This window comes from Euprymna scolopes, chromosome 4 (assembly GCF_053919585.1).
Source record: "Euprymna scolopes isolate OS-2025 chromosome 4, ASM5391958v1, whole genome shotgun sequence".
In the NCBI taxonomy this organism is placed as follows: Eukaryota; Metazoa; Mollusca; class Cephalopoda; order Sepiida; family Sepiolidae; genus Euprymna; species Euprymna scolopes.
This window is the reverse complement of record NC_136485.1, coordinates 36,893,410-36,914,201: the sequence shown is the minus strand read 5'-3', so window position 1 is coordinate 36,914,201 and position 20,792 is coordinate 36,893,410. Positions and strand designations below refer to the sequence as shown.

General features: G+C 33.2%; 1 protein-coding gene across 6 annotated transcripts in view; it reads left to right on the top strand.

The window, feature by feature from the left end:
• The window catches only part of LOC145267139 (zwei Ig domain protein zig-8-like), an 845,722-nt gene extending 825,137 nt beyond the window's left edge, over positions 1 to 20,585 (top strand). For 2 of the 6 annotated variants that reach the window (XM_080123191.1, XM_080123196.1), the window contains one exon: positions 20,051 to 20,585. In XM_080123191.1, the coding sequence (XP_079979317.1) occupies positions 20,051 to 20,172 (122 nt within the window). In that variant the 3' untranslated portion in view covers positions 20,173 to 20,585. The remainder of the gene's footprint in view (positions 1 to 20,050) is intronic. The other 4 variants (XM_080123205.1, XM_080123187.1, XM_080123199.1 and 1 more) reach the window with 2 other exon arrangements.
• Positions 20,586 to 20,792: the final 207 nt, after the last annotated feature.

Genomic DNA, 20,792 nt, shown 5'->3' with positions numbered 1-20,792 from the left:
AACCTTCTTTTGGGTGAAGCTCTGGCTTTTGGAAGCGTCCTGGAGATTCGTCGGCGTTTAACCACTGAGCCGCGCGTCGCCGATTGTCGTAAATAAATCACTTTTCAACGCGAGTCGCAACCCTATCTAGAAACGGGTGGTTCTTGTTGCGTAAAAAAAGTAAGATGACACTTCATAACAGTGTTTTGTCCAATTTATGAGACACACAATTATCAAGCTTTCTTTTCTTTTTTTTTTTGTCTTTCCAATCTCTCTCAAGTAGTTGGAAATCGTCGTATACGTTAGTCTAATTCAGAAGTTTTCGAACAGTGAATTGGCTGCAACTAAGGGGCTAAATTTATCGTTGTTAACATAGTATGACCAACCACTATCTCATCATCTTCAAGATTCTCGTCACCGTCACGAAATTTCTTATCGCGAGCTTTTTCAGCAGCTTCCCAGCCTATCTTGAATCTAAATAAGAAAATATATATGCTTTTATTTTGATCTTGTATTCAGCATACTGAAAAGAAGATACAACTGTTTCAAACACATTGTGATTCAAACAATTAGATAGAACGATAAACGCTCTTTAAAATGAGATATAGAGTAAAGTAATTGTAACCAAAACTGATTTGAAAATACATCATTTGAAATCACAATTAAAAAAATCTGCAAACACTTTTTTCTCAACCTAATAATATTCCAACGAGAAGGAGAGATGTAAAACACACAAACCAAGTTATATGTTCATCAAGGTTTCCTCAGATACTGTACTGGTATTTTATTTTCATCGATTTAATAAACCCTATAAGGTCTTGAAATAAATACGAAACGTTGATGTATATATAATTTGGTGTGTTCCTTTTTCAGCAATCCATATATATATATATATATATATATATATATATATATATATATATATATATATATATATATATACATAAAGAGAGAGAGAGAGATAGAGAGAGGGGGGTTGGAGAGAAAAAGAGAGGGAGAGATATAGAAAGAAATATAGATGTAAATATTAATATTGGTAGTTTAATCCGATGCAGATAAAAATGTTCAATATTCGAGATAGGGTAACAATATACGTAGGGAGTAAAAAACATGTGCAAGTTATGATCTCAAACAGGTTTGTTCGTACACAAGGAATAAATACGAGATGAAGGTGATTAATAATTTCATCCTGTATTTCGTGCGCCCAATAAATGTTGTAAATCATAGCTTGCAAAATGTTAAATCCCTTCATATATAATGAGATTATAAATATAGAAATTAAATTATATGTCAGATCGATGCACGCTGATTTACATTAGAATTTCATTTCAATTACAAAAAGAAGTCAATATGAATCTATTAGATACATATTATAGATTTCATCATTTTAAATCCAAGAAAAAAATGTAAACGGAAAATGTTAATAGAGGAAATAAGATTTTTAAAAAAATTAAGAATATCATCATTCACTCAATATGTAAAGGTTCACACATCCAGGATACAAGTAAAAAATCAATCAGAGATAAAATGTACTTAATATATATTTCAAAGATGGCGTAACAAAAGGAAACCCCTAACACAACTTCTCTTCCGGTTTTCGTGTTTTGTAATAATACCCATATTCTTTTAGTTTCTTTTAGAGTTGACGAGTTCCTTTCTTATTCTGCTTTACGAAACAAGTACTGTCAAGAATTGAACATTTAAATATACTTTAACAAATAAATCATAAGATGAAGACCTTCAACATCTTGAAATTTAAAATAAAGACTTTTGTCATTTATATATAATATATATATATATATATATATATATATATATATATATATATATATATATATATATGAGCAAACAGTTAATAAAATATGTTAAAAAACACTTTGAAATGAGTTAAAAACATATTTAATCTGAAAAGGAAACACTAGATAAAGGGATAGTCCTTAATCCGCGGAGTTTCGAATATATATATATATGTATATAAAGAGTCTTGTTGCCCATTTAGTCCAATAAATTGTATAATGTAATAGACTAGCAGGGAGACCACACGCTGCCCGGAATTGAATTATGATTATAAAATGTTCTGCATTCCTAATACTTTTATTTTCATCGGCATCGGTGAAGTTTCTCATTTTTCAATCAAATCGATTGTTTGCGTGAGTTAGTCGGGGAAACGCCGGAGTGCACCAGGAGGAAGTTTCACGAAACTTCCCCCATTGACGTAGTCCACAATACATTGTAGTCTATATTACACTGTAGAGAACCTACTATTGATTTCATTTTTTTATATATATGATGGTTTGAATTAAAGTTTAAAATGCAAAAGTAAGGTATCATGGTCTAATCGTGCTCTAAACAAAGACATTCAATTCAAACGCGTCCCCGTCCTTTAAAGGAACGTGCTGGTGATTTTATAAGCTGGGCCTTTCTGCTTATACAGTAAGAAAACTTTTAAAATATATTTGTCATGTTAGGCTGTATCAGAGTGTTAACTTTGGTCGAATCGAAATGTAATTTCTTTAATCGGGTTTTTTCCATTATCGATTTTTGATAATTATGGAAGTCATTCTGATACCAATTTTTTAAAATTCAATTTAAAGTTATATAATCAATTATTAATGCTGCAATATTTTTAGTTATAAATTTATTTATTTTTTTTTTTACTACAATATCTTGTTCTTTTCCAGTTTTAACAACTAGTTCTTTACTTTTTCATGTTTAAACTTTACCATATTACTTTTCCTGCTCGCATTTTTCTATTGTAATATACATATATGTATATATATGTATATATATAGGTATATATATATATATGTATACATATATACATATATACGTATATACATATATACACATATATATATATACATATATTTATATATATATATATATCTGTAGGTGTTTTCTTTACATTTATTATATATATATCATTATATATTTTATCTATTACTATTCATATATGTGTGTGTGTGTGTGTGTGTGTGTGTGTGTGTGTGTGTGTGTGTGTGTGGGTGTGTGTGTGGGTGTGTGTGTGTGTGATTACTTAATTTAATCACATAAATTAATATACGAAAGTATAAATTTACGCGTAATCTTTAAGTATTTACTGCAACAGTTCTCAATACGTAGGTAGAGCTAGGTAGTAAGTTGTAAAATATATATGGCAATTAAGCTACATAGAATATTCCGCGTTTTATCCACGCTAGGATTCATCAGTCTTATGCGAGGATTTTGTGGTTGTCTCGCGTTTTATATCCCTTCTATTGCGTTTTTAGTTAGCCAATCAATTTCTAGTTTCCCCCGCATGATTAAAAAGGGGAAAACTAGAAAGCTTATTGGCTAACTAATATATATATATATTATTTTTACGGCGATTAATTGTTGATATGAATAGACATTTCAGATGTTATTTTCGAGTGTTTCTCCGTAGATATGGCTAGAACTGACGACTATTAACTCGTTAGGTTATGCTTCGATCTCTGCCTAGGGAAAGGTGCTGGCCCAACCACATTGAAGTGGTGTGGTACAGCGAAACACTCGATTTATGTATAATTATGTATAGCTATACATATATATAAAAATCTATATGTGTGTGTCGTTATATATTGATATCTATCTATATAATTAATAAAACGATGTCCCTGTCTTGACACCATGTATAAATTCACTATAGTCGCACGACATGCCAATGCCTAATACGTATTTTCTACTAATTTCAATTCGATTTTATTCATTATTATAAATTCCTATAAAATTTCAGCGATCGTCATGTTCACAAGTAGTAACAGTATATTTACTCCGTCATCATTTCCCCTCTATCTCTCCCCTTTACACCGTTACAGAATATTTCATGGAGTTCAATTTTTATACGCGTCCGTGATTAATTTTCTTACTTATTTGATTTGATAAAAACATGTTTGTCATATTGCAACAAAAAAATAATCATTGTGATTTTATTTTCATAGGAGGAAGATAAAGCAAAGCAGATATAACTTGATTTTAAGGCATTACCTTTTAAAACCTTTTTTGTCATATCGCAACATTTTGATAGATCGAAAACAGCAAAGCACAGACGTAACTGGATTTAAATACATTATCTCTTCTAAACTATCTTGGTTATATACATAGAAAAAATATACATTGTGATTATTTTTCGTAGGATGAAATAAAACACAGACGAAACTTGATTTTAACCCATCATATTTTAAAACTTTTTCGTCGTGGAAATAAAAACCAAAAATAGACATTGTGCTGTTTAGAACATCCTTTTTCACTTCAATAACAAGATTTTTGTCCCATCAAAACAAACAAAAACATTGTGATTTTTATTTCTGTAGAACAAAAATTTTTAAAAAAAACACAGACATAACTTGATTTTAAGCCATTGTATTTTAAAAATAACTTACTTTTAAGATTATATTCTTATCTATTAAACAATTTGCCTTAATATATCAGAGACACTTTTGATTTTTTCCACAAATAAAATAATAATATTGATTTTATTTATGTTTCTGTAAAATCACGGTAAACGACAAAAGAACTGAATGATAAAACATATATATTTTATAGTATCGGCTTTTTAAAATCTTTTTCGGCTTTCTAATATTGTAACAGAGCGCGGACGCGCGTATGGCGGTTGTATGTAAATGACTCACCGTGTGTGAAGTGACGTCACGGTAAGGAAAAAGAAAAATATTATAAAAAGCAGAACGTGAGAACAGACCAAGCATAGCGATCATGTTAAAGACATGTTGGTGACGTCACAGCTGTAAGTTATGTGTTGTTTGGAGAAAGAGAAATAAAGGTCTTTTATTAAAACCTGAAACAGAGAATTTAGTTTCTTTCCTTTTCCTTTCTTGTGTTCCTTGCGACGGAGTCTACGTCGTGTTGGGTACCTACATGTTAACACGTGTTTAAACGTTTGTAACGTTACAATATTTTACCATTATGAATCAGTTATAATATATATATAGTGTTCGTAATTTGTAGTTCTGGATGCATGAGCAAGAAATCACATACAATAAATATCTCCTTTAATACACTTTACGCGAACTGCACTGTTTCTATACATTTATACGAAAGTGAATAAGTATTGAAACATTTGTGAAAATTTTTTCTTGTCTGCCTTGACTTTGCACTTCGCACCTCTGTTGATATACACAACACGCCAGGCTTCACCCTAAATGCATCCAGAAACAGACGTCACCAATCAGCGCACATAACTGATGCAGATTACGCAGACGATATTGCTTTGTTCGCGAACAACACTGCTGATGCGCAAACACTGTTACGTAAGCTAGAAAAGTCTGCAAATAACATTAGTCTCCACATTAATGCGAATAAAACAAAGTTTATGACTTTCAATGTGAAAGGAGAGATCAGGGCTCTGGTTGGATCAACACTGAAAGAAGTCGCAGAGTTTATGTATCTGAGCAGGAACATAGCTTCTACAGAGAGAGATATCGAAATTCGCATCTCAAAATATGAGTTGCATTGGATGGGCTGCGTTCAGTATGGACTTCGGGACTAACTAACAAACTGAAAAGGCAGAGTCTGTTCTTGTTTACGGTGCTACAACCTGGACACTCATCAAAAGATTGGAAAGAAAACTAGACGACACACCATCCGTATGCTACGAACAGTATTAAATATATCTTGGCAAAATCATCCCACGAAGCAGCAACTTTATGGTAACCTACCTGCCATATCTAATACCATTAGAGAAAGACGCCTACGATTTGCTGGTCATTCTCTGAGGAGCAAGCATGAATTGGTGAGTGATGTATTGCTATAGACACGGACGCGCAAGCAGAGGACGACCTAGATCCACGTACATCCAGCAAATAGCACACGACGCCAACTGTGAACCTGAAAAATCTGGAGAGAAAGAGTCACATTGGTCCGGGCAAGGAGCCCGTCATGATGATGATGATGATGATGATGATGATGATGAGCGTTAGTTAATTTTTACTAGATTTATTAAAAGAGCATTTATTTCTACACCTTAAAACTGATTATGATGTAGGAGTATTGTTTTAAGGCATCTATAATGTAAATACGTATACTTTCAACATTTTAAGATGTTATTCCGGACAAATTTATCTAAGAAAAATTCTCCAACTGAGAAAATTACAGATACCGAAAACCGAATATTTGAAAATTATAATTTATAATTACCTCAGTCTAGGAGGACTTCTTAAAGCTATAAAGATTAGAGATAACGAAAACCCAATGTATTTAGCATTTTGAAATATTTAATTCGGACAAATTTATAATTACCTCAGTCTAGAAGAAATTCTCAAACAAGTATTATCAATGGACCTGAGGTAATCTCGTCAGCATCAGACAAAGCCAAACTCTTTGTCAAGAACTTTGCAGCTAATTCTACCCTTTGCGACCAAGGCCGCCAACCCCCAATATTCTCTCCTGTATCAGAAAACACGCGATGTGATATACGTATATCTGTACGTGATGTTGCCAAGCTAATCAAAAACCTTGATTCCAGTAAAGCAACTGGCCCTGACGGTATTCCAATTATAGTACTCAAAAAACTTCAACCTGAACTAGCGCTCATACTTACAAAACTGTTTAAACGTTGTCTTAAGGAGAATAGTTTCCCATCTCCCTGGAAAATCTCATCAGTATGCCCTGTATTTAAGAATTCAGGTGATCGCTCATCCCCCTCTCAGTACAGGCCAATAAGTCTCCTGTGCGTCATGAGTAAGTTGCTAGAATATGTGTTAAATACAGAAGTAATCAACCATCTCAACAAAAATAGCCTTCTTAGTGACACTCAATATGGTTTCCGTTCTGCTAGATCTACAGCAGATGTGCTTACAGTTATGTCGCATAGGATTAGCAAATCTCTCGACGGTGGCAATCTTTCTAGGGCAATTGCTCTTGACATATCTAAAGCCTTTGATAGGGTATGGCATAAAGGTTTACTTCATAAGATCGCTAGCTATGGTATAGCTGGAAAAGTGTTCTCAATTATTAAATCATTTCTTTCTGATAGAGTTCATAAGAATAGTAGTTGAGGGGCAAAAATCAGAAGCTCACAGTATTAATGCCGGTGTCCCTCAGGGGTCCATCCTGGGCCCAACTCTTTTCCTGATCTACATTAATGATCTTCATGAATCACATCCTTACATCATTTGTAGACATTTATGCTGACGACACTACCATTTATGGTAGCACATCTAAGACAGTAAACGACCAAGTTCTCTCCAATTCTCTCTCCTCTGATCTTGAGCACGTAGTACAAAAAAAGCTTTTTTCTTAGAACTGCACGCCTGTGGAATTGTCTTCCGTTTTCCTGCTTTCCGGCTGACTACAATATGGTTGTCTTCAAGTCTAACGTAAATAAGTTCTTGATGAGCCGTTCCATATAAGTTATCAAATTTACCAAATTTTCATTACTAATGATTACTATATTGTCCAATTTCTACTGTACACTCTTTAACCCTTATCCTTGAGTGGCCTCTTGGCCTTGATAATGTGGTGATGCCTATGTAAACAAAAAAAAGTAAAAATTAATGATAATGAAAACCGAATACTTTCATCATTTGAAAATACTATTTATAAGATTTAACATTTTTTTTTAATTGGGGACATTGTTCTTTTAAGGGGAAACTAGGCAGGTGAAAGTTTTATTTTTCATCATCTAGAAAGAGGTGTAATACTTTATTCTGTACGATTTTTGTTTCATTTCTAACCACTTCAGAAAAAAAAATTCAACAATTGATCAGACGAAAATAAAATTCATCTTGTTCAAAACACATAAAGTATATTGAATGTTCCAGTTCACATGTTCATGCAAACACAAAAAAAAGGTTCTAGACTCATTTGCCATTGCGGGGGAGGGGTCACACGTAAGTTCAAACATAAAAAAGACAATAAAATAAGCAAATATAAAAACTTAGCAATTCAGTCAGTTAACATCATTTGCTATCAAGTGTGACAATGCCGAGAAACGGGTCTTGCTAGTATATATATATATATATATATATATATATATATATATATATATATATATATATACACTTGTGCCCGATATTATTCATACCCCTCGGATCTTTGAGATTTCTATAAGATTATTGCTCAAACCAGAAGGTAGACAATATTAAAGGGATTTCAAACAATAAATCAAGCATAAGCATTTAATTTAAACTCAACAAATAAATAAATTATGCAAGTTTGAAACATTATACAAAGAAAAACAATAATGGCACTAGTTCAAAATTATTCATACCTCTCTTACTAATAGTCAATAGCATGCCCTTTATTCTTAATAACTGCCTGTAACCGTTTTGGATATTTATCAACAAGGTTTTTACAAGCATCAACACTGATTTTTGACCATTCTTCAATGCAGTAGTTCTCCAAATCCATCAAATTTCTAGGTTTCCGCTTTTTAACCTCAGTTTTCAATATGTGCCAGAGGTTTTCGATAGGGTTCAGGTCGGGACTCTGGCTAGGCCATTCCAAAACATTAATTTGATTATCCTCAACCCATTTCTTGACTATTTTGGCAGTATGTTTTGGATCATTATCCTGTTGAAGGACCCAGTTTGGTCCTAAATGGAGCTTCTCCGCATCCTGTCTAATGTTTTTCTGGAGTATCTCCAAATATTGCTCCTTCTTCATGGTTCCATCTATCTTGACCAAACTACCTGGACCACTAGCCGAAAAGGAGCCCCAAAACATTAGGCTACCACCACCATGTTTCACCGTGGGTATGGTGTTCTTTGGGTTGTAAGCTTCTCCTTTCTTCCTCCAAACGTAAGAAGCATCCATATGGCCAAACAATTCAATTTTTGTTTCGTGAGTCCACAAAATACTTGAGAAAACGGACTCTGGAGAATTCACATGGTTCCTAGTAAACTTTAGACGTGCTGCAAGGTGTTTTCCGGTGTGCAATGGAGTCCTTCTTGGTCTTCTTCCTTTCAGACCATTTTCATGCAGAGTCCTTTGCAATGTTTGCCTTGATATTTTTATGCCAGAAGACTCCAGATTTTCTAAAATGTCCTTAGTAGTGGTGGTTGGATTTGCATTAACACTTCTTACAATATTCCTGGTGGCTCTAGCAGACAGTTTCCTTTTCCTTCCTCTACCAATCAAGTTGTTTGTTGTGTGGTGGCTCTGGAATTTTTTGATGATGCTCTGTACTGTTGCTGTAAGGACCTCAAATTTCTTGGAAATTGACTTTTAACCTAAACCATCCTTATGTGAATTCGCAATTTTAGTCCTAAGATCATTACTAAGCTCTTTTTTCTTCCCCATTCTAATAATTTTTATTCTTTTATTGGTTTTCAGTTGATATCATTTTAATTTCTGAAAAATGCAAAAAAACGAAATGAAATTAATCAAAGGTTGTATAAAAGCATTCAAAATAAGAATCAAACAGGAAACAAACAGTCAGAAACTCGATTAATACTGAAAAAATAAGGAGGTATGATTATTTTTGAACATTGCAGATTTTATAAATAGCTGTATATTTCTTTTATTACAAGTATCCCGAGATTTTAAAATGACGAAAATGATCAGAAGAGGTTTATTAAGAATATGTATCAATATGGACGTAAACAATAAATTCTAACAAAGTTACACCTAATAAATTCAATTTTCAAGGGGGGGTATGAATAATATCGGGCACAACTGTATATATATATATAGTAAGCTATAAAAATATATATGACAATTAAGCTACAGAATATTCCGCGTTTCATCCACGGAAGGATCCGTCAAGCTAGCATTGATGAAACGCGGAATATTCTGTGTAGCTTAATTGGCATATATGTTTTTATAACTTATTACCTTGCTCTACCTATGTATTGAACACTGTTGAAGTAAATACTTAAAGTTTACGCTCAAAATTATACTTTCGTATATTAATTTATGTGATTAAATGAAATAGTCATATATATATATATATATATATATATATATATATATATATATATATATATAGGCATCCAGAGGTGTATAGAAATACCGATTGATTAATTAATTGTAAGGTGTAGAGTCTTATAGAATTTTTTGGAGGTAATATTATACAAGACAATTGAAGCTTAAAGAGAATAGCTTCATATACTTGATAAAGCAAATGGAATTTTAGTTTTTTGTTTAAATTTTGTTCAGAAAATCATAATTTTTCAGAACAGAAATTTATTGTTTGAATAAAGAATATAGTTCAGATTAATTTCCTTAACCCATGAATTTTCGATGTAGGCTCATCTCCTCAGAGGAAAAGTCATTAGCAAATATTATATCTAATTCGAAATAATATTCTTATTGAGCACATACAAAGAAAACTCTAAGTATTTACTTCGACAGTGTTCAATACATAGGTAGAGCAAGGTAATAAGTTATAAAAACATATATGGCAATTAAGCTACACAGAATATTCCGCGTTTCATCCACGCTAGTTCGACAGATCCTTGCGTGGATGAAACGCGGAATATTCTGTAGCTTAATTGTCATATATATTTTTATAGCTTACTATATATATATATATATATATATATATATACATATATGTATATATATATATATATATATATATATATATATACATATATGTATATATATATATATATATATATATACTAGCAAGACCCGTTTCTCGGCATTGTCAAACTTGATAGAACATGATGTTAACTATATTTGCTTATTTTATTGTCTTTTTTATGTTTAAATCTGAACTGTATTCTTTATTCAAACAATAAATTTCTGTTCTGAAAATTGATGTTTTTTCTGAACGAAATTAAAACAAAACTCTCTCTCTCTCTCTCTATATATATATATATATATATATATATATATATAAGCAAATCGTTAATAAAACATGTTAAAAACCACTTTGAAAAAGAGTTAAAAACATATTTAATTTGAAAAAGAAACACTAAATAAGTGGATAGTCCTTAATTCGCGGAGTTTCGAAGAAATACTTTCCTTCTCGTCAGAGGGTAGGAATTAGCAAAATGCGGGATCGGATTTTGCTTGCAAAAGTATTTGATGAAAGTCAAAGTCAAAGATCTTACTTGATAACAAAAAGTGAAGCAGACGGAAAAGGGTTCAGAAAAAGGTGATTTCACGTGAATGTATATATATATATATATATATATATATATATATATATATATATATATATATATATATGTATGTATGTATGTATGTATGTATGTTTGTTTGTATGTATGAGTAAAAATAAGATAAAAATACAAGCGATGGTTGACGTTATGATTATTTGAAAAAGAAAACCGGGTATTCATAAAATAATGTTAATCAAATATTAATGATAATCACATGCATGTTCACTCTCGTGTGATTTATGATCATTTTCTTCTACACTATTAGCTCGAAAATCCTGATGATGTCCCCTGAAATAGGGACGAAACGTTGATTAATATTATTTTATAAATTCTCAGTTTTCCTTTTAAAATAATCAAATATATATATATATATATATATATATATATATATATATATATATACTAGTTGTTCATACTAGACGGTGCCCGGTCGAAACATATTGCCGGGTGAAGGCATTAGTCACATACTATTTAAGAGGCACTGATATCCTAACTTGTTACGAAACAGTGACCAAATGTGTATTTAGGAAAGCATAAAACACACCCAACTTGGTTTATGAAAATCAATTTCGAAGTAACTTGAAAGGGAAATGACTTTCATAGTTTAAATAAATAAGCTTACTTCCGGTTTTGAACCAAACAGTTGAAAAATTAATTAAATCAAATACAAATAAAATTAAGAATGAATTAAATAGGTCAACTTTAAATAATATTTCTAAATAAAACAATTAAAATGATTTTATTGCAACAAACAATTAATAATCGATCTAATTATCAAAATTGATTTTTTATTTAATATGCAAATGAAGTTACTCGTCGATTGTATAATTTTTTTGATGAAATTGTATATATGTGTGTGTGTGTTTTGAAAATAAAATTTTGAAATACAGTCATTCGTGTGGGGATATTTTAAATGGCTTAGGCCCATAAAGTTAATGAAGCAATATGGTGAGTGAAAAATTTGCTTAGAGAATAGACAAAGTGGATGATCCCCGACTCGAATTTTCCTCTTATGCCTTTTTAACTTCATGGTACATTATTTACAATGACCCCCCATTCTTTATAAAATATTTAAATAAATTTTTGTATAAAAATAGGGAAGATCCTTAGCAATAAATAAAAACAAATATATATATATATATATATATATATATATATATATATATATATATATATATATATATATATATATATATATATAGCCGTTTTCAATATACAAATTTATTTGGATCTTTTCAAGATATTCATTAAATTGTGAACAAAGAAGCAGACAGAAATACAACTGTATTATAATATAAGATTCAAGCAAGCAAGGTCGCCCGGGCGGCCCACGAAGTTTTATGATTATATATAGATATATTATCTATTACTATTTATAAATTATATATATAGCTATAAAAGTGGGAATGTTTGTGTGTTAGGACACTTCTTATACTGTACGAATTTTTATCTACAGACTTGAAATTCGTATATAATTTATTCATAAATGTGGAAAACTTTTTAATATGTTTTTTGTTTATCTGGAAAAGGGGTTTCGAAGGGGTCAAAATTGAAAAACTCGTCCGTGCAAGTCTTCGAATTTTTCTCTGCTGGTTAACTGTTTCGCGATTGCCCGTGCGTGAATGGTTCACATTACGTATGCTTTATATTAAGTATAAATCGATTTGAAAACAATTTTTATAGAGCGTGTCAGGCTGGCCGAAGGGTTATCGTTCTTGACTACCTGACTTTAGGTGTTTATTCGATCTCAGCACGAGTATTTTTTTTTTTTACTTACAAGAAGTGAACTGCAATTCTGATTTTTTAGATTAGATGTGAATTTCTTTTTATATTGAGGTCACAACTTAACTTGATAAGTGGTGATCTCAATGTAAAAAAAAGCCACTCGGGGATAAGGGTTATTGCGTGTACAGTAATCAATGGGATGGTGTTGTAGTATTCGTTAGTATTGGAGATTTGATGAAATGGCATTAATTAAGAGGCGGTTTATAAGGAATTTGTTTATGTTGGACTTGAATATATCCAAGTTGAAGTCAGGTGGGAAACAGGCAAGCGGTAGAGAGTTCCACAGGCGTGCACTTCTAAGAAAGAAACTTTGTTCATGCTTGTGCTATGTTAATTAATCGGACTATTATTCTCTTGGGTGTTGAACGTTGCTCAACGTTTCGGTCGCTGCAACCTGCAACCTTTTTTGTGTGTTGAAAACATGCTTCTTTTTTTGTACTTAGAAAATTTGAGTCATAGAAAAGCCTGTAAAAATATCTTAGTGAACCCTGAAGATTGAATCTTCTTTATGATCTACGGACCCACCCTCAAACGCACGGTTCGAATTCTTGCAATGCAGAGTCAACTCTCTTTTGCTTAGTAGAGAAAAAAGAACCACGTTTTCAACACTTGAAGAAGGTCGCAGGTTACAGTGACCGAAACGTTGTGCTAATAATACACAAGATTAGAATATTAGTCCGATTAATCAGCATAACACAAGCAAGAAGTGAACTGTTTAGGAAAAAAAATGCATAATACGCGCATGCACATGTCTCAGTTTCTGTATTAATAACAATAATAACTCTTTATCTGTGCCTAAACCTAAACGTAGATTCCATGAACAAAGCTTTTTTCTTAGAACTGCACGCCTGTGGAATTGTCTTCCATTTTCCTGCTTTCCGGCTGACTACAATATGGTTGTCTTCAAGTCTAACGTAAATAAGTTCTTGATGAGCCGTTCCATATAAGTTATCAACTTTACCAAATTTTCATTACTAATGATTACTATATTGTCCAATTTCTACTGTACACTCTTTAACCCTTATCCTTGAGTGGCCTCTTGGCCTTGATAATGTGGTGATGCCTATGTAAAAAAAAACAATGTAATCTGTATGTGTATTTTACGACCTGGCAACTCCGGGCGGCCTGCTAGTATATATATATATATATATATATATATATATATATATATATATATATATATATGTGTGTGTGTGTGTGTGTATGCATATATATGTGTGTGCGTATATATATATATATATATATGTGTGTGTGTGTGTGTGTGTTTGTGTGTGTATATGTGTGTATATACATGTGTACTTATTTATACGTGTTGTTTTTATTTTGAATGCATGATTTGTTTCGAGTTAAACCGATAGTTAATCATCTACGTCTGAGTCATATGATTTTATTGTCATTTGTTTGTTTGTCTGTTTTCTGTTTGATTTTTTGTTGATCTCCTTCTATTTGTGCATGAAACAAAGAAATCTTCGTATTTGATTTCTGGTTGCAGAACACAATAAATCTTTTCTTTATTGATTTATGAGTGATACAATGGAACAAGATTCAAACGAATATATTTTATTGAAAATGAATCAGATTTGCTTCTAATGTTGTTTGCTACAAGTCAACACAATTTGATCGACATAAAGTAATTTCAATTTAGTTGCAAGATTTGCAATTATTCCCCTAAAAAGGAGGGTGGACCTGTAAATTCACCCTTGTCCATTCGTCTGTTCGTCCGTTCTTACTTTTCTCAATAACTACGCGTTGGAATTTTTTGAAATTTTGCACAAACATTAAACATGATATGAGTAAAATGTAACAGAACGGATCATGTGGGAAATCTCCGGTTTTCCCCTAGGGGTTCCTTTCGGGTTAAAATGGCTAAAATTGACACTTTTGTGCGTATTAAAAAAAAATTGATGTCTTGGATTTTTATAAAACTTTCTGAAAGGTTGTAACAAACTGATTTTTATATAATTTTGTTTGTCCATACTTCGCGATAACTCTTGGGTGTGCCCCAGGGGCTCTTTCAGGGCTAATAAAAACACTCCATTTTTTGGGACTATTTTACCATATTTGTCCAAAATTTTCTGTGTATGTCTATTTAGCAGTTTTGCTTGGTGCTGAACTCAAATTTAAATATATCTTAAGGCCATGGGAATTTTTGGGACTAAATGGGGATGGCAAATGATGGACTTAGTCATTTCTTTTTTTGCCTGGTGCAGACATCAAATTTACATATATTAAACTGCACCGTTTGTTCATTTTCACCAGGTTTTGACGGGGGGGTGCTGAACTTAGTCATTTTATGCCTCGTTCACTGTGCACTCACAGGAGACCATGCATGTTTCACTTGTTTCCCTAGTTTTTCATTCTCATTATCTGTTTATTATTCTTGCAATTATCTTTATTGTCATTCGCAGTTGTTGTTGTAGTAGTAGCACTAATAGTTCTAACATTATCAATACTGCTACTATTTTTTTATAATGTTTGTTATTGATTATTGTTGTTTGGCATCGCCCATTCATTTTACATGAATCAAAGAATCAAGCGAGTATTGTTGGCATTCAGTTCCCCGATATACTTCTAGTTAGAATTCTTTCTTGAAAGCCATGGGTACTACCGGTAGCGATCACGTGAAGATTACCAACATCCCCAAGCAAAAGTGTTTTTGTAGAACGAGCTGGATTCGAACTTGGAACACGCAGATTGTGTCCGTATTGTTAACCAATTAGTCACTGTCACCTGGTGTTGTTGTTGATGTTATATAAAATTTGTTTTTGCCTTTGCTTGAAATAATTGCGCTTGTTGTGCGCGTAAAGTATTTCTAGCTTGATTTTCTATTTTCATTTATGATTTCGTGTTACTTCGTATTTAATTGATTTCCACTGAAGCTAAATCTATACCAGGGGAATATCGAGGAGATACTCCGAAATAATACAAAAATATGTAGCAATAGCATGGCATTGGCTAGCATGAACGACTCGAGTAACTGGAATAAATAAAGTATTTTTATAAAATTTTCTTCAAAGGTAGCACTCTAGAAGGGAACACATATAACCGTGAACAGACCAATTAGCATTCCTCGAGTGTAGTGCGCCGCACGACTGCAATAAGTCGAGTCATTTAATGTGGGCGTAAACAACTGGCGTTCCTGGTGATGATTGGCTCGCTGAAATGTTACGACACGTACACGTGAATGCCCAATCATTAGCGTCCAGAACAGGACTCTTGCTGAGGAGTGTTCCTACTGCCTAAGATCCTTGACCGTCGGTCATCAGATCGGTTGTCGCTGACTGGGCACCTCCGGGTGTCCACCTTCTATGGCTGGTCATTCGCACATATAACGACCTCTGTGTGCGCAGAAAAGCATAGGGAATAAGGATCTGATTCGGCTGGAAATACCGGTTGTGTTGCGAGGTACACCGGTATGGACGGTGGCGGCTACCCAGCTCACGTTCCTTGCTCTTTGGTGGATATTCCAACTTCACTGGCGTCTCTGTCCTAGCCGGTGGTTAGAAGATAGACAAACGCCTGCTGGCCAGCCATAAAGAAACAAGTTATAGTAGGCCATTTGTCTAATAATAACTAACACTTGTCAGGAATGAGGAGGTCAATCATTGAGAGATCACCTACTAGAATGAAACTAAACTGTTCATGATTTCTACAAAGAAGATTGTGATAAAATCATGACAGTTCCTTAGTTGGTCGAATGTGCCAAGAATTTCCTTGGTTTGACATGAAATATTTTCAAGTTTTCAAATACTTCTTTATAGTTGAGGTGTGTATAAAAACCACCATTATTTTTTAATTCTTGGAAACTACATATCTATTTTACGAGGGTTTCACCACTGATCAAGCCACAAAAGTTACCCAACGATAAGGATAAATGAGTGTTAGGTAGAGGGTGGAACAATCCTATGACAGTTGCTAATGATGGTAGAAATTGAACAAAATTTAATTATTTAAGAGAGAAATTCAACAAGAATTTGTTTATACTGGACTTGTAAATGAACAGGTTATAGTAAACTGGGAAGCAGTCTCGCGGTATTTTACTCGTGGTAGTTTAGCTTTAGGCAAAGAGAGAGAAAGTTAAATCATTGATTGGATGTAGCTAGACGAGTTTTGTTGCGAATGTTTATAGGGGAGGACCACAGATTGAAGCTCAGTCGACAACTGAAATGAAAATAACGATAAAGTAAAGAAACTGAAATATGTATACAGGCTCATTTAATGTAGATAAAAACACAATCGTATATAAAGACGGTTCGTGTATTTTGTGCTTAATCGTAAACTAGAAGTTTTTAGTTTAAAGGTATAAACATATTACTTAAGCGTAAAAGTGAAATAAACATACACTGTAGATGTAGAATAAAATTTCTTAAGATAAACTAGTTGATTAATATGCAGGGTGTCCCAAAAGAAGCTGATAGTTAAAAAAAAATTCATAACTTTCTTATGTTTTTATATTTTTATTTTATTTTTTCAGATCATCTAGAGTACCCCTTTCAAGGTCATCATTAGCCGTTACACTACCGAGGAGTGGATATTTATTGTAGAGTCGTATTTTCGGTTGAATGAGTCAATATCAGAAACTCAAAGAGAATTTCGACGAAACGTCAACACAAGAAATTACCCTACTTCCAATGCAATAAAACCAGCCACAATAAATACCCTTAAAAACAATATAGAGGAGAAAATTAGGGTCATAATCCCTGAAACATTAAGTGATGTGCTGGACAATGCCCTGCAGATAGCACAAGATTGTGAAAATTAAAATGGTGGACATTTGAGTAACATTATTTTCCATAACTAAAATTAGACCTTGTGAAAAACGTACCCTAGATTAAGTTGCGTGAATAAAATTAGAATAAGTAGACTATGATATCTTACTATATCTCATATAATCACGAAGAGGCTCATCTACCTACATATGAAAATTGGTAAGCATAACTTAAATAATGAGGGAGTTAATCAAATTTAAAATCTGTCAGCTTCTTTTGGGACACCCTGTATAATGAAAATTAAATCGATAATTCTGATACTGTTTTAAAAAGAGATATCTGCAAAAGTAAAAGCCTCTTAATATAATTAGTAAATAACATGTATTAGTGTATAAAGTAGATATTTAAAAACAATGGTCATGTGCTACAAAGAAATTGCCTGAATGCATAACTCATTGCTTTTTCAATCGAAGATACACTTGTAATTGTTTCGCAAGTCAATTATACAAACTATTGTTTCGTATTCTAAAAAAAATATGTATTTCTGATCGTTATTAATATTTTGATAGTTTATTCGGTTCTACATTTTATTTTTATTAGTAATATTTAGAGAAGACGGGGCTTATACACTCGAATTTAAGCCACCTCCCACTGTCACTCATGAGCCCATGTAAAAAATGAAGCATAGGATCACATATAGTAATTCTTATTTCAATAGTTGGCATTGTCTACATTGTCATCAATTATTGAGAAACGATTTATCGACGAAGTGGAAGACAATTTGCGTTTTGTATTAATTATTTTGGATGTTTATTTATTCATTAATTCGATAAATATTCATTAAATAATCAACATTTGATAAATAATCTGCTTATTAATTAATTCTCAATATAAATATGTGCGAATAGTTTATATTTTATCCAGTTTTGTATTTTATTTTTGATTAGTTATATTTAGAGTTGGAAGAGGAAATTATACAAATCTCTTCCAACTTCCACTGCATGCCCCTAAATCACTTTGAGGAGTGTAACTATTCATTAGATATATAACCTACAAACTAACCCTGTAAGATTAACTAACCACGCGGTGTCGCAGAAATACATGGAGTAGGACCCAGGCGCAGAGCAAACCCTCTCAGGGCTGATGGACCCAGATCTTCCCAGATCACCCGTCTAGGAGAAGGAAAACTCTGAAACTAAACCAAAGAGGAGGGAGGCCTCTCCAGTCTTGGACGACAACCGTCCTAGAGCTGGTGACTCAAACAAATTACCGGTCTGCAAACCTAAATTTCTTAAGGAGTAGATAGGCTCTGTCTATCGCCGGCTTCCATACTCCTTCTTTGCCTAATAGTCAGGTGCAGAGACACTACCACAAGTGAATCGACAAAGCACCTAGTTGTAGATCTTGTTTCTTGTCTAGGGCATTGAATGCCGTTCCCCCACTCCCGACACATCCCACCCCTCATAACTGGGCACTTGAGGGTGCTTGAGTACCACGCATGCCTGTGCAATTAGATTGGGGTGATCTTATTCTGATGGGCTGAAGGTACCGGATTGACAGTTCCTGGCTGCTGTTTCCGACTGGTAGTACAGGAGCCCTAACTCTTTGGTAGCGCTTAGAGCGGCTGCTCTATCAACAGTTGTATAATATCGGGATGTTTGTAGTGCCATGTCGCGCATGGAAAGGGACCCTGCGCTCATCCCCGATGGGCTTTCGCGAGGCCACAGTCCTAGTTGAAGAAAGGTCAGCTAATGGTCTGCTTGTGTTGCATGTCTGATATCCTGCATAACCTCTTGTTCAGCTCCCCCTCAACTAACTGAAACTCTTTAAAAACATGATGACACTACAATAAAAAAAAATAATGGTGAATGCTCTGACGAACTGCAGCACTTGTGCCCCCACGACGTAGACACCCTCGACAAACCCGATAGGCAGCTAAATCCCACCCCCACACAGTATAGATCCCTAGATGTAAAAGATCTTTCTACTCCAGTAGTTTCATCCCCAGAACCGCTAGACTCTGGAATTCCATTCCAGGTTCCTGCTACCCTAACTGTACTGACATGCAGAAGTTCAAGTGCAACGTGAACTGACATCTTGCTGCCCAAATCCCTACATAGTGCCCCAGTAGTTGCTGCCGCTGATAGTAGCCCTCTACACCAAAGTGGCAATGTGCCTTGTTTGGGGGGAAAATGTAATAAAAAAAATAAAAAATAAACTTTTAGTTATTAACACTGTTAGCAGAAAACAGACACTCACATGTAGCCGTTTTCATTGACTGATAATCCGCTTTATCTTTCATTATTGATAAGCGATTTGTGACTAAGTAGAAGAGGATTTATGTGTTCCATTAGATATTTTGGAGATTATTAAACACTAAATCATTAAGTATTGATTCATTTGTAAAATGTTTTTGCTATTTACTAATTAACTAAATGTAATATAAATATGTGTTTTTAAATATATCTAAACCATTTTATCTCTTTTCAGGAATAGACCCCACAGAAGCAAGCAACGGACAGATATCTTGTACTCAGTTCGCGCCACAGCTGCCTTGTTTTCTCCTCCTGTTCCTTCTCCATTGTGTCGTCTGCGCCCTCGTTCACCTATAAGATAGGGAACAAGTGATGCGTAGATAATACGTGGCCTTGAAATTTGTTCCGAGCCCCAAGATCTGTGTCAGATGGGGAAAGCGTTTTGAACGGGGATACACGAACAGCCGGACCGAAAGACATATTTCGTTGGTTCGACGATGACTTCGAAAATGAAACAACCAATAAAAGCAAGCATTCCCAGTTGAGTCAAAGGCATGTCAAGAAGGCGAACAGGAAATTAAGAGATAGTAGATGAAAAAAAACAACAATAATTATAAAAGATATATAATGAATCCAAAGTGGAAAAACTAAAAACATCTCTCGATTCTCGACATGTCCTTTATTATCCAGAACCAAGACCAGTACAAACAAAAATGCATGATTAACAATTCAAATATTTACAATGACAACGATTATGAACTTTGAAAAAACAGAGAAAATAAGATATAAATCACCACAATTTATCAAAAAGATTGTTAAAAAGTATTAATTTTTGAATTTATTTTTCATAAAATGTAAGACCTTTCTTAGATTATTTAATATATTTCTAATAGAAACAATTAGGAATTCACAAAAAAGTAAAAGATGTAAGCTTACTACATTTCAGGCCATTTTATGTAGTGCATATATATATATAT